Genomic DNA, 16,001 nt, shown 5'->3' with positions numbered 1-16,001 from the left:
TACAGAAACATAAACAAAACTAAACCAACTATAAGTATTATTATTAGTAGTGGTATTATTATGTTAGATGTATAGCACCTTTCACATTCCCGAGGTTGCTTTACAATATGAAAGAAACAAACACAAAAGAAAAAGTAATGAAGTAAAATTATAAGTGCTGTAAACTGGCTATGATAGGCATGATGATTGGGGAAAAAAACCTTTTCTAAATTGTAGCAATTTACATGGGAAAGGCAGATGAAACTGTGCCCAATTATTTCAATTACTTTCTTACCATTACTTATGGTCAATTAATGCTGAAGTTTATTCACTTGTGAAAGTTAACCATATTAAAATATTAATTTAATATATATGAATATAGGACTAACAAATATCAACCTTTAATTTCTCTAGGGGGTCAGGTATTTTATATATTGCCCAAACACACACATGAATGTCACTGTAGGACCTATATTGATTTGCAGTGATTTTCCTTCAAAGTTAACAGTCACTGTTCTGTGTTTCCCACTACCCCACCCCTTCACCCCAGCCACATACTTATCCATTGCCTTGGGCATTGCTTCTTGCCAGATGGGTTTCGGACACATCAACACTCATTGAAACAAAACTAGGTCTTCTAGAAAACCGGAATAGCTTTCATTGTTTATTTTTTCTCATTACTTATTTCACTCTTTATTGTTTATATTGTTGCTATTGTGGTGTCCATTGTCTACCCGCTTTGAGTCTTGGTTCCTCTCAAGGTTTCTTCCTGGTGCTCTAGGGTGATTTTCCTTGCCACTGTCACCTTTGGCTTGCTCACTGGGGGCTTGGTCTTGGACATCTGTAAAGCTGCTTTATGACAACAGCTGTTGTGAAAAGCACTATATAAATAAATTAGACTTTTTTTCCTCAATGGAAGGTTAAGATCTTCATTTTACAATTAATGTCATTCCCATGCTCATTTTAAACTAATAACAGAGGAGTATATGGTTTCTGAGAACGTGTCTTTTCGTGTCTCTTGCCGCTTGAATTTCCTTGCAGGGAAATGTATTGCAGCATAGCTCAACTCTTCTCTTTCCACACTCTAAAGAAGAAACAGTTTTGCACTGAAAATTCTGGATACTATTTTTAGCTCACTATTATTGTATACAGATTTATACCATAATTTTAGCTTTTGAATGTCCTGCTTTTTTATATTTTTAAAATACATACATTTTCTATCTTAAAATATTTTTGCATTTAATTTAATTGTAATACAATTAAATTTAAAACAACTCATTGTTTACTTTTGATTCGGTCATGGTACGGCCCCTTCCCCTTCAAACATCTCCGTGTGTGTGTGTGTGTGTGTGTCTGTATTGCTACACCCGCTCATGTCGTTCACCTTGTTGTGTGTAATTGTCATGCGTGTATATAAGTCTCGTGTCTTAACATTGAGGTTGTCAATGTTTGACTTAAGTAGTGTGTATGTGTGTGTTGAGTCATGAATGTTATATGTAAATTAAAACTTATGTTTTTGTTCAACGTGCCTCATCCCTACATCCTGTTTAACCCTCCAACATTACAGATTTTCATTGATAGTATCAATATCATACCTCATTCATTGGAGAAATGGAAGGAACAGATGGAGTATGATATTGCTCAGGTTCACCTACATGTTGGATGTAAAATTAGAACAACCTGCAATGACTGTACTTATTACTTGCAGTCAGAACTGAAAATGTTACGATGTTTAATATTAGCATTAGTCTGTACAATTATTAAGTAGTAGTAAAATATCATAAATGTCAGTTTAAAAACTTTGTTAGTATATGATTGTGTGTTCATTCTGTAGAACAAATGTCAATTAAATGTTATTAATAAATCCTAACAGTATTGCAATTATTGGGTTTTTAAGATGAATAGGGTGTTTAACAGTTTAGGGAATCAGTCGTTCTCCTAGGTTATGGTCAAATATAGTGTTTTTTTATTCATATACATACATGCATTTAATACTCAATGGGAGACTTGCTGCAGATATGTGGGCTAGTTTAAGAAAAAGAAGGCACTTACCAGACACTTGCTTCTTTATGGTCATATTCCTTGTCTTTATCCTCATGCACAAGAGGGCAGAAATTATAATTAGGCAGAACACATTGGATGTTGCCAAGACAATAATTTGAATGAGTTCTGACTTCTGAGAGGGATCTAAAATTCACAGATTGTGCTGCATCAGTGATATGCTGTTATACGGAAAAGAAACAAAGCACATTTTATGCATTTGGTCAAATGCTGACACTGGGTTCATGTTTCTGCTCACCAGCAAATTCAAGCTTACTCCCATTCCCAAACAATATCTCCCCACACATGGCCACAGCACAGTAGTAAATTCCAGCATCAGAGAGGCTGAGATTACTCTTTGGAAGGTTGAAGACACAGGTCTGTGTGGGAGATCCAACCTCAGAACTCTTCTTACACTGATCACTGCTGTCTCCATGAGTATAAATGATTCCTGGATGAGATTCTCCCGAGCCATGTCTGAACCAGTAGACACTGTGTTCTCCTGCACAGCTCTCAGTGAGGACTGTACACTGCAGAGTCACAGAATCTCCTGGGTGAACTGTCTCTTTCAATTTCAGATTGTTGTCTGTCTGGTCAAGTAATACAAATCCACTGATATAATGGTGGTGCTTTGAATTAGGTCCTGGAGGTAGAGATTGGATAAAGTTAACCGAAATAATTAAAATTCAAATACCAGATGTTTTTTTTAAAACTTAAGATTACTAACCTTCATATTTGAGAAACACACCATTACTGAAAACTACAAGGTCATAATCCCTTACAGCACAATAATAGATTCCAGTATCTGCTTGCTTTAAATCTGAAATCGTTAAAGTAAATTGAGTTTCGCTCTTGTTTACTTTGTATCTTCTATCATGTGTAAAGTCTCCATGAAACACAGGAAGAGAGCCAGCATAAAGAGTGATGATACATGTTGGTGCTTCTCCGAGAGACTGCCTGAACCAGGAGAAGTAGTTTTCATGATATTTTGAGATTATACACTTTAAAGTTATAGTACCACCTGGCACATATTTCTTCAGTGTTTCAGATTGAATTACAGAGATACCTGTGGCAATGTCTGAGAGAAAAACACAGTAAGAGTCATAGTAAGAATAATGTCTTTTGAATGTTGTCCAGGTGTTATTTTTTCCTAAATGGGAAAGTACACCTTACAGCAGTTGTTTAATTTAATGAATTAATTAATTGCATTTTTTTAATAGAAAATCACCTACCTGCTCTTAGGGAAAGCATAAAAGTTAGCATATGTATAACCAGGTTAAGCATATTGAAAGATCCCTTTTTTACAGACTACCCCTTTACCCACTATATACTGATGGCAAGAAAAGTGAGAATGAGACCTTGTAGGTTGCGGTGGCTTTTTATTGGTCATTTGGTTGATGTCGGCTAAGCCTGATTGGCTGTTTTTATGTCAATGACAAATGCTTTCCCTATTGTCTTGCATGTTTTCCCCCTTTGTTTCAGTTGACCACAATTCATAATATATCTTACATAGTACAGCAAACTGCAGACATTACAAAGACACTTACAGGTTCTGTCATCATTATTAATAAAGTTTCTAATAAAATTGTAATTTTATTAAAACATCACCAGGGGGACATATATCAGTGGGACAGATGCTTATCTGGTGAGAGTGTCACCAGACACTCTCCAAACTGTTGACTTCCCTGAGCTTGTTCAGCTCCTTTGTTTAGGACCAGTGGTGAGCACATGCAGAGAAGCACATGCAGACTTCTTGAGCAGTGGCTTCCACAAAATAAACACACCTGATTTCACTCATCTCTACACAGTGCCAGCCCTATATACCTGTTCTCCTGGGAATGTAATTGGGAAATAGTGTGATTCTAATTCTCTTCTCTCTCTCAGTCCATGCAGTGTCTCACGATAACAATATGCACAGGCTGCTGAATGCACTGTGACTGCTTCATAGATTTTCTTGGAGGCCATGCATTTCTTCCTCCCTTATAATTTCTAGAACAGTTGCAGATAATGAAAAGAGCATCAATGGGATCTATATTTCTGCCATGACTACCACATGACTACACATGCAGCATGAAACAGGACCTCCATTATAGTGGATGAACCGTTACATTCCTGCCACAGACTTTTGTTGTGTTCCCTTTGGGAGGCAGCTTCCTGGTTTTCAAGCGGAACTCGTGTACTCCTGAGGTGATGGTTGTCCCATTAAGAAGGCAAAAGAAGAAAGCTGCCTTTTAAGACTTTTAAGACTAAGTCATCAGGCTGTTCAAAAATCTGCTGTCCCTCAGCTACTGATGTACAAGTAGTACAGTCCAACTACTGGCACGACCCGTTTTACTTCACGCAAACACTCAAGGACTGTTTATGCCACATGTTTTATTCTTTTTGTTATGCTGCTGCTTATGATGATCTGCCTCTCTCAGGCTTCTCTTCTTACAGCAACCACTGTACATGTATTGTACCATTTGATACTGGGCTGCACTGCCATGTCTAATAGCATTTTTTTGTACTGTGTTACAAAGTCTTTTCTAATAGTTACAGGTTATCTGTTAAACACAGGTCATTGTATGTTGTCTGTTGCCCCAAGACCCAGTAGAACTATTATTATTTTTATTTCACTAGGCTATATACTTGTGGAATGTGCACTTTTAATGAATATAGAAATGTTATTTCTACAATCCTGTCCCTCCGCTCTTTTACAAACCCAAGGAACAACCATTAGCCCTGCACAGCCATGCCCCTTCACACACACCCTCGATGTGACTCACCGGAATTCTAGCACACACCTGATTCCCATTCCCCTCAATACCAGCCCCTTTATAAGCTTCCCTTCTCCATGCACATGTTGCGAAGTATTGTTCCCATGTGACGTACTGAGGATTTCCTCATCCTGTGTGCTTTCCTGGTTACTGACTCCTGCTTGCCTTCTAGACTTCGTCTCCTGCCTGACCCTTGGATACCTCCAGAACGCTACTCTGTGCATCGACCTCAGACTGACCTGACCACGCTCACCCGTTTTACTAAACCTATCAGTTTGACTGCTAAAATAAACCTCTGCAACTGGATCCACTTCAATGTGTGCATTCCTTACACACTCTAACTTCAGAGGATTTTGCTGCCGTCTTTGTGGACCTTTTTTTCATGTTTCCATGCCCCACCACCAATTTACATCCTTACATATTCATAGCCCTCTACTCTACAGATTAAGTCCTACACCTACTGATATACAGCAGTCCAACTACCTGCTCACTGGGCCCCATCATATCCACCCTGCTCCAGTTGATGTGGATCTCCCAGAGCCTTCTCTTCATCAGTCTCATCATAAACATCTCCATCAGGTCATGGACCATCAATTTCATGGATTCTCCTAACATTACTATGCTGATGATGTCCCAGTAATCCTGTCCTTTTCACCTTATGACATGCAGGTTTCAACTGCATCTTGGCATGTTTGACCTGTATCATAGATGGCATCACCTGAATCTGAGTCTCAGCAAGACCCAGCTGCTACAAATCACCAGAGCAAATGCTCCTTGCTAGTATTTTGCCATCTCTTTTGAGAAATTCTTGATCACTCAATCCAAGAATGCAAGCATGTTATTTAGTCATGAGTCAAGTGTAACTTGAGAATGACAGCTGTTCATCCACAGTTAAACCAAGGTTTATTGCATTCTCAGACAGTGTGTTCAAGGAATTCTCAAAAGAGATGTCAAACATCCCAGCAAGCACCAATTGCTCTGGGGATGTGTAGCACCTTGTTCTTGCTGAGATTTAGCTGCATGTTTCTATTCAACATTCACAGAACTTGCCTCTTCTCTCCAAGGAGGCCCTCCATGTGTTATTCAGTGTCTTGTCATCTCCAGAGAAAGAGAGAGAGAAACAGAGAGAGAGAGAGAGAGAGAGAGTCCATTCAAATATTTTATGTAGAGATCTTTATGACATACATTGTCACAAAGACCTTTACAAATGTATGGGTCCAAATCCGTAATGAGCAAGCCAATGGTGACAGTGGCAATAAAAAACTTCCTGTGTGGAATTAAGGGAAAGAAGGACAAAGATTCAAGCAGGAACCATTCCTCATTGGGTGGCCCAGCTAATACAGTCCATGCTTTACTACATTATGTTTAATCCAAGTAGCCACTTTGCTATAGATGTCGAAGCCTGAGTTCCTCCCGTGGGTCTAGGGTGGGCAAGCAGTTTCTGCATCCATTGGAGTAGATTGGCTGGCTGGATGGATATGGCAACAACAGTTCATCTGCTGGTGGCACTGGGACATTTTCTGACATCATCTTAAATGCTTTGTCACTGATGTGCAGGAGTAGTCCAGTGTTGACATCATCTCTGAAGTAACATGCAAATAAAATAGAAATATATAGTTAGATCTGTAAATATGAAAGCATGTATAAACAGTCCACATAAAGTACATGTGCCAACGATCAGCATGCAACTGTGGCAGCATTACTAAAAGGTAGGGTTAAGTTAACCAGTCCTGAGGCCTCATTGAGATATTGCATTCCACCCCACATCATCATAAACCCGAGTGAATGCATGAAATGGCTGTCTGACAGTGTCAACATCTCAAATTAACAGAAAACTCCATGACCAGGAGCCCTAAGACTTTAACCTAGATTTTAAAATGGGAAGTGTCTGAGTCCCAATTTAAAGCTTGGGGGAGAGGAGAACATGGAGTTCTGTCATAAGACCGATGGTTTACCGATGGTTTGTCTTTCATGCAATATGTTGCTGCTATTCCAGTCATTTTATTTTTCTCTTGACATGTCATTTCTATAGTTACCTAGGTCTGTTCTGCTAAACTTATACTCACTTATGTTGTAAATGACCTATATATGTTGTCGGTTTGAACTGGAGTCTTGTGAGTGGAGCATAATGAGAGCTGTGGGGAGAGGGCTATGATTTTGTCTGGAGTGAGGAGTAGCTTTTTAGAAAATTGAAGTATAGGTGTTATCTCTCATACCACCATCACTCAGCCACATGTTCATAATGCAGTTGCTCATTTTGCACTCAGTTAACAGTTATAAGTTTGCTATGGAATGGATAGTTGGGAAATGCACTTTATGTATTCAGCTAAGCTAAAGTTTAGACCTGCCTTCAAAAAATGCAGTTGCAACTACATTATAGCTATTCTTCAAAAATATACAAATTACCTCAAATTTATATGGTAAAAATAGTTTAATTACAGTTATGACTGCCACCACTTCTGCTAACTACGAATACCAATCAAAAACAAGTTGTCTGACAAACAGTTTGGGCATATTATCGGCTACTAAGGTTCATGAGTCATTTCTAACTGAAGCAATTGCATACTGTGATAGAGTAAGTTCATTAAAAAAGGAGTGTTCGTGCATGGCTGTTGCTGAACATGCTTAAATAGCTTCACTACCTACTTGTAGCCAACACTATGACCAAACTACTGGAGCTGACATGGAGCCGGTTGCCTCTCATTTGAGAAGGGAGAGGGTGAGAAATTAAAAATAGACATCCTGGCATGGAATGATTATGTAACTGTTTAAGTGAGAAGTTGCTGTTTCACTCCACTCACATAATCCTGTGTTAGCAGACTTCTGCATGTGAAAGATGTGTGGGTGAAGCAGGGGAACCAACCATGAGCTCTTCCAGCAGACTTAAGTGACTCCACTTCCACCTGCATTGTGACTGGAGCTTAAGCACCACATTATTTTCAGGTATTTGCTGGTCCAGTCTGAGATGGTTTTGTCATGCTTTTTTCTACACATTGAGAGCACTATAAAGATCTACAATAACATTCAAATAAACAAAAATTCACAAGCGGAAATGTTTTTTGATAGAACAGATGAAAGACTTACTGCAAACTTTACCACAAATTTTGGTGCACATCAATGTACATTTTAATGTATAGGTACAGGTCATTATTAAACATTACTCTAATCTCATGCATGTCATATCTGAGAAGTATACTCTCATGCACTTGTCAATAGTTTAATCTATCTCATTGTATGTTACATTCCTCTGCCATTCAGGCAGTAAAATATCCAATTACCATTCACACAGTCACATGACCCATCATGTCACATGCCCCATCACTGCAAATGGTAGTATGAGTCAAATGATCTGAGGATCTCTGTAAAACTAAAGAGTTTACATATGTTAATGTAAAAGAGACCACAGATGTGAAACTAACTAATGTGCAAAATCATTATATATGATCAAATAGAACAAAGTTGTGATGGTGCTTTGACCATTGTGGCTGGACCAAAGATTTTGAAGTTTTACATGTTTATTCACTAGGCCTTACAATAAAATTGTTAAAATAAATTAATTAATTAAAAAAAAATATATTGTAGGCTTGCTGCTCTGACAAGCATATTTAAAGATTTAGTTTCTGCTTTGCCAAAACAAGTTCCAAAAACAGTTGTTGTGTTGGAGCAAAGAAAATAAGAAAGGGTGCAAATGGTTTCCACCACAGGTGTTCTCAATTGCAATGCACTAGTATATACTGAATGCACTACTACATACTGAATCTGACATATGATGGTCTTTGCCTTGGCAAAGGCAAAGGATTTCAAAGCAGTAAACAACAGTGATGCATGAAATAGACTTGTGAGAATAAACTTTATATAGGTATTCTAAATTGACCCTAAATTGCCCAGCAGTTCAGTTCAGCATGTGCATGCTTTTGGTACCTGCATTTTGCCCCTCTGAAAAACTTTCTGGAAACTTTTGACCACAGATGTGCGTAAGACACAGCGGGCCCGCCTGCTGTTTGTTTCCATTCCATTTTTAGAGCAACAGGGTGACCGCAGGCTAAGATGTGCAGCTCAAGCTCAGCATGCGTGCCAAAAATTGGCCAGCACACACCACCACTTCAGCAAAACAGTGATCATCAGTAACCCTGGGGCAGGTGCATATGTGAAAACCCATACATGTTTTTTTCAATACTGAATGTATAAAAATATTCAGATGCAATATATAATTTGTACAATTTGTAAGCCGATTTGCCAGAGATATTGTTTTTGCTATAGTACCTGTAGTCCTGGAAGGCAGCTTTTTGTTTGCAGCCTGCATTGCAGATGATATGAGACCTCATTACTGATCTGCACAAAGTCTTTTCAATGCACACACAATTATCACAGATCAATTAAAATTAAGTGCTTTACCACAGCTATGTTGATATAGTCATTAAAGAGTATATTAATACAAAACTGAAGGCTGTATAATTTCTCTGATTACAAAAACCACAAATTGAACACAGTTTAAAAAGATTTAAAAGGTCAGAGGTCTGGGTTTTGTTTTGTTTTTTTTATCAGTGTTGACCTCATTTGACAGTAATGCATCACTTTTAAATCCATCAAGCTCAAACATCACTTGTGTCATTTTATTCTTATTGAACTTTGTTTTTCCTGCTCTCAGCAGCAGGGGGAGATAGATAATCAGTATCTAGGCAAACAAACATTTATGCTACAGAAGATTATCAGTGTTATGCCAGCTGCTGCCCTCTTGACCCTACATTTCTTTCTTAAGTTACGTTAACAAATGCTTATTTTTGAATAAGAAACTATTTGGATATACCATTGCCTAGGTCTGATTCTTCTTTAAAAGAACAAACTGCTGCTGAAACAGTGAAAAGTATATATTTTACAGCAACCGTTTATATTAACAACAAACTTTACAATGAAACCTGACTACTGCGAATTGTTAAACTCATTCAATTTATTAAAATCATATCAGTCAAAACAACATCACAGCTGTCTATGATGACAGAAATATGTAAATCTACTTTTTCTTAGTAGGCCATTAATCCTGGAAAAATCCAACTGATAAATTTCAACTGGTTTCATTTTATAAAATTACTAGACTTATTAATTAACTCAATATTAATTGAACATTTGTTGTTGAATGTGTATTATATGTGTTTTTTGTAAATTTATGTATACTGTAAATAGATCTCTCCAGTAGGATATTAATTGTCTCGCCAGTAGTTTCTCAGTGACATGACCCAAGCATATGAGGCACAGCCAGCTTCTACAGAAGTCTATTTCAATAGTATTTATGAAACCACATGTCTATGTTAAGGGTGGCAGTACACTTTGACTAATGACGGATATGAACGCCTAACTCCTACTTCTCTCCCTTATGTTTCAGGGCAACCATGGTATAATTCTGTTGTTACATATTTTCTGCCTGATTACAGATGTCCTCAGTGATACTCACTCATTCCAGTATACTCACATGTTATTATAGTATGGAAAGTGGTACTAAGGAAAGATGATCTCCTTAATATTGACAGACCATTGCTGGATACTTAAGAGGGATGATCCTGAGGCAAAAACCATCCATTGTTCATTTCAGAAGTGTAAAAACAGCCTTATATATTATAATGAAATAGATACATGTTATAATACTTTTTATAGAGAATCATTTTTAAACATTCTGTTGTTAGAATGTTTCTACCATGCATGGTTTTTAGGTTTTATGATATATATTTATATACAGTTTGAATAAAAAAGGTCAAATTGTGTTGCCCAGTGTTTTTTAAAAGTGTGTGCCTGCTAAAAGCAAGCATGCAAATATCCTGCATAACAAATGTAAACTTTACTTCACAAAGAGTGTTTCTTCATTTCTTTCCATCTATGGAAGCTTAATAAATATTGCATTTAGTTTGCATTTAGCCTTTGTTTTGTTGCATTTACCCTTTGTCATATTTATTTTATTTATTTGTTATAAGGCTTAACAGATGAGATCAGTCAGCAGTAAACAAGATAAGTATTTTTGTTTCTGTTTATGAAAAAAGGTCTAGGGTCTCTGGTGGGAACTGTGTTCTTGTGGTTTCACTGCCGTGGGTGTGTAATAAGAAAAGCCTACGGTCAGTTCTGTGACAGAGAAATAGTCAAACTATGATACATACACACGCCCACACACTCATACTGGGCTTCTATGTTTTGACTATGCTCTTGATACACGAAACATATGAATTGTTTAATTATGACTAAAATATACATTTTTTTTCTAATAATACAAATCTTTATTTGCTGTTCTGTTTTATAACAGAATTTAAAAATATATATTTTACATGAGATGAACATATAAATCAGTTATCTAAAGAGTGTTTTATGTTGATGACCAATAGAAATTTTACTCTTTGGTTATGTGTCACTTATAAATCTGAAAATATATGCTGGTCCGCTGTAGTTCACCTCACCAGGTCTCACTGTGCACTGAACAGCTTCTTCCTGTCTCTCACTCAACAGGAAATGAAGGGCCACTTTCTGACAACTCCTTTTCTGTTGTGCTTCACTTACACCTTCGCCTTATAGGGGCATTGCTGCTGTTATTTGACCAACAGCTTGTGATTTTGTATTATATGTGTAAGCAAGACCTCAAATTTTATCTGATCCTTTGCCATTGACACGCTGATTTCCCTTAAAAACAAAAAAGAATCACTGTTTAATATGTGAATTTCAGATCTTGCCTTTGCTGGAATTATAAATCTATTGTGTAAATATTTTTCTGTATATTCACTGAGTGAAAGGCATCTACAATCCAGATTTCATTCCTGTGCCGGAATAACGTGTGCATGTCCCTGTCCATGGTCCTGAAATTCCCTCTTGTGAAGCTGTGGTGAACAATAAATTAAAATTAAAAAAAAGCAAAAAGCTATGGAGCACAATTCTAATAAATTTGTGTCCTCGTAAAAAAAATTATTAGTGAACTTTTAATTTTGCTTTCATAGATTAGAAAACGTTTGTGTGACATAATTTGTTACAATTTAGAAGAATTTAGTAGAAATTAGTGAGAATTGTCATACTGATGCATTTTATTAGAGACAGTTCTTAAAATTGTATGATTGGCACTAAGCAAATATAAACATAATTTCATTATAGTCCAATAATATAGTAGGCCTATGCTTTAAATTGTCCCCCTGTGTGAAGTGCTATACAAATAAATTCGCCTTGACTTGCCTTGCCTCTGTATACCAAATTAGGATAACTAAAGTTTAAATATATAAACATGTGTTTATTTCCTCGTTTTAATGCTTTGTGAGAGGCTCTCTGCAGATCCTATACCACAGAGATGTTTATCTCTCTTGTCTTCCCATTACAGTTCACACTTACTCACAGTTCACAGTCGAGTTAACTCAAGATACATATGTGACTGGAATAAGTCCAAACAGGAAGCATAGGTACCAGTTCACCACTTAAAGACTGTGTATTAAAACACTCTGTGGACTGAAAAACTTATTGGAATTCATCTAAGCTTTCCCTAAAGTTAATAAACGCTTTTAAACTTTCATCTTAATAGATTTTTCACTGTGGATTTTTTGTTTGTGTGGTGCTCAGCTACCCTATTTTTTCCTGCTGTCACCAGCAGGGAGTGGTGTTTGGTGAGAGCTCTATAAACCTATATCAGTCAAGCCTGCCCTCCCACACCTTGACTACTTTTCTCTCTTCAATATGTTTACAAAAATATATATTTTTAAATGTGATATAAATGGATTAAAAGGTCATAAAGATGTGAAAAAATAATATAATAGTTTGTTACAATAAAAGATGCTAAAGTAATATTTACCAGTAATATTTTAGGTACAAACATGTGTGAAGGTTCTAAACCAATAAAATATTTGAACGCCAACTCTAAAAAAACAAGCTACCAAAACAGTGTTGAGTATGGTTAAACTCTAAATGCAAAACAAAAAGCATCATGCTTCTCCTTTTAGTTGTTTTTAATTTAGTTGGAGTAAACAAGTCATTGTATTTTGGTCTGTGGTTATGGAAAGAGAAACAAAGTGCACTTTGCTGCAGCACGGGGTGTGAAAAAAGTCAGGTCTGGGCAATTTTGTGGGTGGAAACTCAAACCAAGATGGCCTCTCATGCAAACCTGCATGTCTAGCCATACAAATGCACATCTGCAGCCTGGGCCTTTGCTCTGTATGTGCAATTGCATGCAACAATTTAGCTGGATGAATTAAACAGTGGAGAGATTATGATGATGATGGCAGTAATAATAAGTGTTGGGAAAGTACACAAGTCATGTACTGATGTGTAGGTGGAGATATCAATCAAAAGAAGTAACTGTAAAAAAGTAGCCACAGTATTTATAATTCCTGTTGATTGTACAAAAGTAAAAAGCACAAAAATACTTGCTTTTAAATGTCCTTTATTATCACAATAAAAAGTATTGTGTATTCTATTATTATTGTATTATTCTATTTAGAAGACCTTAAAAATTAATTATTTTTCCCATTCAATAATTTAAACAATTTCTGATATAAAGCCAAGAGTGGAGCAGTGTCCACAAGCGATACAACCTTCGATCTGTTTGACATTTTTCTGACCCTAAACCTGTTGATATATGGTTATATATAGCTTTTTAGCTTCAACATGAGAGCAACAGGTTGAGATGCACTGATGCACTGTGCTATTAGCACAGATGCACTGTGCTATTAGTGGTTGAATTTAAAATTTCATATATTTTAGGTAATCCAGTCTCCCTCACTTTAAAGTAATGAGGATGGATCCATGCAGCAGAAAGTTGTGGATGCAAAAGCAAAAAATTATACTTGTGTAGTAAAATGAAAGCAATTCCAAATGGGAATACTCTTAACTTTTAAAGACAGTTAAAAACATACTTAAGTATGCTAATATGTATTTTAGTATGGTGACAAATATAATAAAAAAAAATTAAATCCCAAACAATCAAATAAAGTTACTTTCACTAAAAGAATAATATTGATAACAATGCCTGTTTTTATCATAACTGTCAAAAATTGTCAAAAGCAATTGTGAAAATCAACATTTAAAAATAATGTAGTTATTTACTGATGATTGGTTACTGGTATACATCTTCAATAAATCTACTAGCTGTTGTTCAGCTCAGCGGTTCTTGCTGTACACTGAACAGCTTCTTCCTGTCTATCATTCAACAGGAAGTGATGGGCCACTTTTTGACACCTCCTATTCTGTTATGCTCCACTAACACCTTTACTGTATAGGGGCATTTGCTGCTGTCATTTAAACAGGAGCTTGTGGTTTGTCTAAACAAAACCTCCACCTCTACATAATTGATCTTGAAAATAAAAATACTTAGTCTGACAAACAGAATATATATATATATGTATATAATCTGACAAAAGGGAAATGTAAAATAGTCTAAATACTCTTTATACATAAAACTTAAAAAATACTATTAATAATTTTAAAATACTCTTTAAAATGAAAATTGTAGTCACTAAGAAATACACTCCCCCATGCTTTGTTTCTGCAAATAGAGGTTTTGCAAGTCATGGTGAATTAAATTAGAAAATAATTTGTAGTTTTATTTTCTATCCATGGCATAGAAGTGTCAAGGGGTTTATGTTTGTTTGTGTTTTTAAGCACATAGCTTACAGGTGTTATTCTGCAAACAATATGCAGCAGGAACAAAAAGCCAGCCTGGAGAAATGGAGCATAGAAAAAGACCATAAAATCAAGCAACTCCGTTTGCATTATTATAGCATGTGGCAGAAAATGATCCTGCATTATGAACGTGTTGTGTAAATCATGCGTATTTTCAGTGAACTTTAGATGGTATTCAGGAGGCACTCTTGTACAGGAGTAGATTGCATATGCCTCTTTCCCATTCTTCCTGTCCCTCACTCTGCAGGAAACCACAGCTGCTTTCTGTCACCTAGTTTTCAGTTATGCCACTCTCCCTGCCAAATTGTATTGTCATGTGCTGCTGTCATTTGATCCAGGAGCTCGTAGCTTGTGGTAAAACTACACAAGGCTTCAGGCCTTATCTGATTGCCTGTCTCCCACAGAAATGTCTTCAAATGCTATCAGAAATTTATAATGCAGTGTGCACATTTTTGTTTGCTTGTTTGTAAAAAAAATATATATCTTATATTGAGTTCTCAGTAGATTTGTTCTCAAAAGGTTTACTGTCTCTCAAAAAAGAGGAGGATAGTTTGTGGTCTTGAAAACACATCATAAAAAAAAAGTGAACCAGAGATTTCATTTAGTTTCAGATTTCATGCTCAGTCTGAATTCAGGAGCATGTCATAACCTTTGGTTCACTGCAGTCAACAAATGAAGTTGCTCTAACCCACTAAAATATGTGACCATGCAGCCAATTCCATCTCTCAATTTAAACAATCTCAATCTCCTGGCAGGAGAAAGAAGAAAGCCAGCATGACAGTTTGGGTGTCTGCCAGACCACCTCAAATAATGCCATGAATGGGGACAGCTCTTCTACATTTCCAGATATCCTAGAGAAGGTCTCAAAGATGATTGGCCAGAATGCGTAGGACATGAAATTTGCTAGAATGTGTAAGACATTGCTAAAATATGTGCAACAGAGAGGCTAGACCTGCCTGCATTGTTCACATGTAGGTTCTATGATTGCATTAGAAAGTCTAACTTTAGACCAGCGCAGATGGTATAGAATTTTTAAATAGCCTAACAGAATTCCTTGCATATATAGTAGTCAGTAGAGATCAAAGAGTGAGATTACACCTCTTCTAGACCAGACAGCAAATGCCTCATCTATGACTGATGGAACAATGTGAATGTTTGCAGTTGGTGCTACTTGCCACAAACCCCGAAGTGAAACAAATTTTCTACCCTTCCAGTTTTTGAATAAGTGCAAAGATTGTGTGAATGGCAGGTTAGTACACAATATGCATGCTGGAGAAATGGACTCAACAGATGCCCCTTCCAAAGTTGACCATTCAGTGACATCATTCTTTACCCAATATAGCAATGCTCTTATATCAGCTGCCTGTCATGATTGACCACCCTCCTAGCATCCCTGACTCTATGGTTTCCCTTTCTTGTGTCTTTGTTTTGCTTTACTTCCTTGTTGTGGTTCCATTCCATAGTTTGATTTTCACCGCCCTTCATTTGCTTTTCCTCACCTGTCATTACTTTCACCTGTTCCTCATTTCTAACCTTGTTATGTTCAATATTTAAGCCCTGTGTTTGCCATGTTTCAGTTCTGGTCATTGTCCTAGC

The 16,001-nt window shown here is 36.7% G+C and overlaps 1 protein-coding gene across 1 annotated transcript; it reads right to left on the bottom strand.

Moving 5' to 3' along the window:
* Nucleotides 1-471: 471 nt before the first annotated feature.
* Nucleotides 472-3,344, bottom strand: LOC113568390 (uncharacterized). Its single transcript, XM_035536693.2, has 6 exons — nucleotides 3,252-3,344; nucleotides 2,747-3,097; nucleotides 2,279-2,662; nucleotides 2,032-2,166; nucleotides 1,575-1,630; nucleotides 472-1,063 (listed from the first exon to the last, which is right to left on the bottom strand). The coding sequence occupies exons 1-6, from the start codon at nucleotides 3,301-3,303 to the stop codon at nucleotides 938-940; spliced, it is 1,104 nt and encodes a 367-aa protein (XP_035392586.1). The 5' UTR covers nucleotides 3,304-3,344; the 3' UTR covers nucleotides 472-937.
* Between the last annotated feature and the right edge of the window lie 12,657 nt (nucleotides 3,345-16,001).

The sequence above is a fragment of the Electrophorus electricus genome, chromosome 13 (assembly GCF_041902795.1).
Source record: "Electrophorus electricus isolate QZ-2024a chromosome 13, ASM4190279v1, whole genome shotgun sequence".
Classification (NCBI taxonomy): Eukaryota; Metazoa; Chordata; class Actinopteri; order Gymnotiformes; family Gymnotidae; genus Electrophorus; species Electrophorus electricus.
The sequence above is the reverse complement of the archived record's forward strand: the minus strand, read 5'-3'. Positions and strand labels throughout refer to the sequence as shown.

Coding starts and splice junctions, on each gene's coding strand:
- LOC113568390 (XM_035536693.2), bottom strand. CDS start 3,303: ATGCTTAACCTGGTTATACATATGCTAACTTTTATGCTTTCCCTAAGA. Junction 3,098..3,251: donor TATGCTTTCCCTAAGAGCAG/GTAGGTGATTTT, acceptor TTTTTCTCTCAG/ACATTGCCACAGGTATCTCT. Junction 1,631..2,031: donor CATAAAGAAGCAAGTGTCTG/GTAAGTGCCTTC, acceptor TCCAACATGTAG/GTGAACCTGAGCAATATCAT.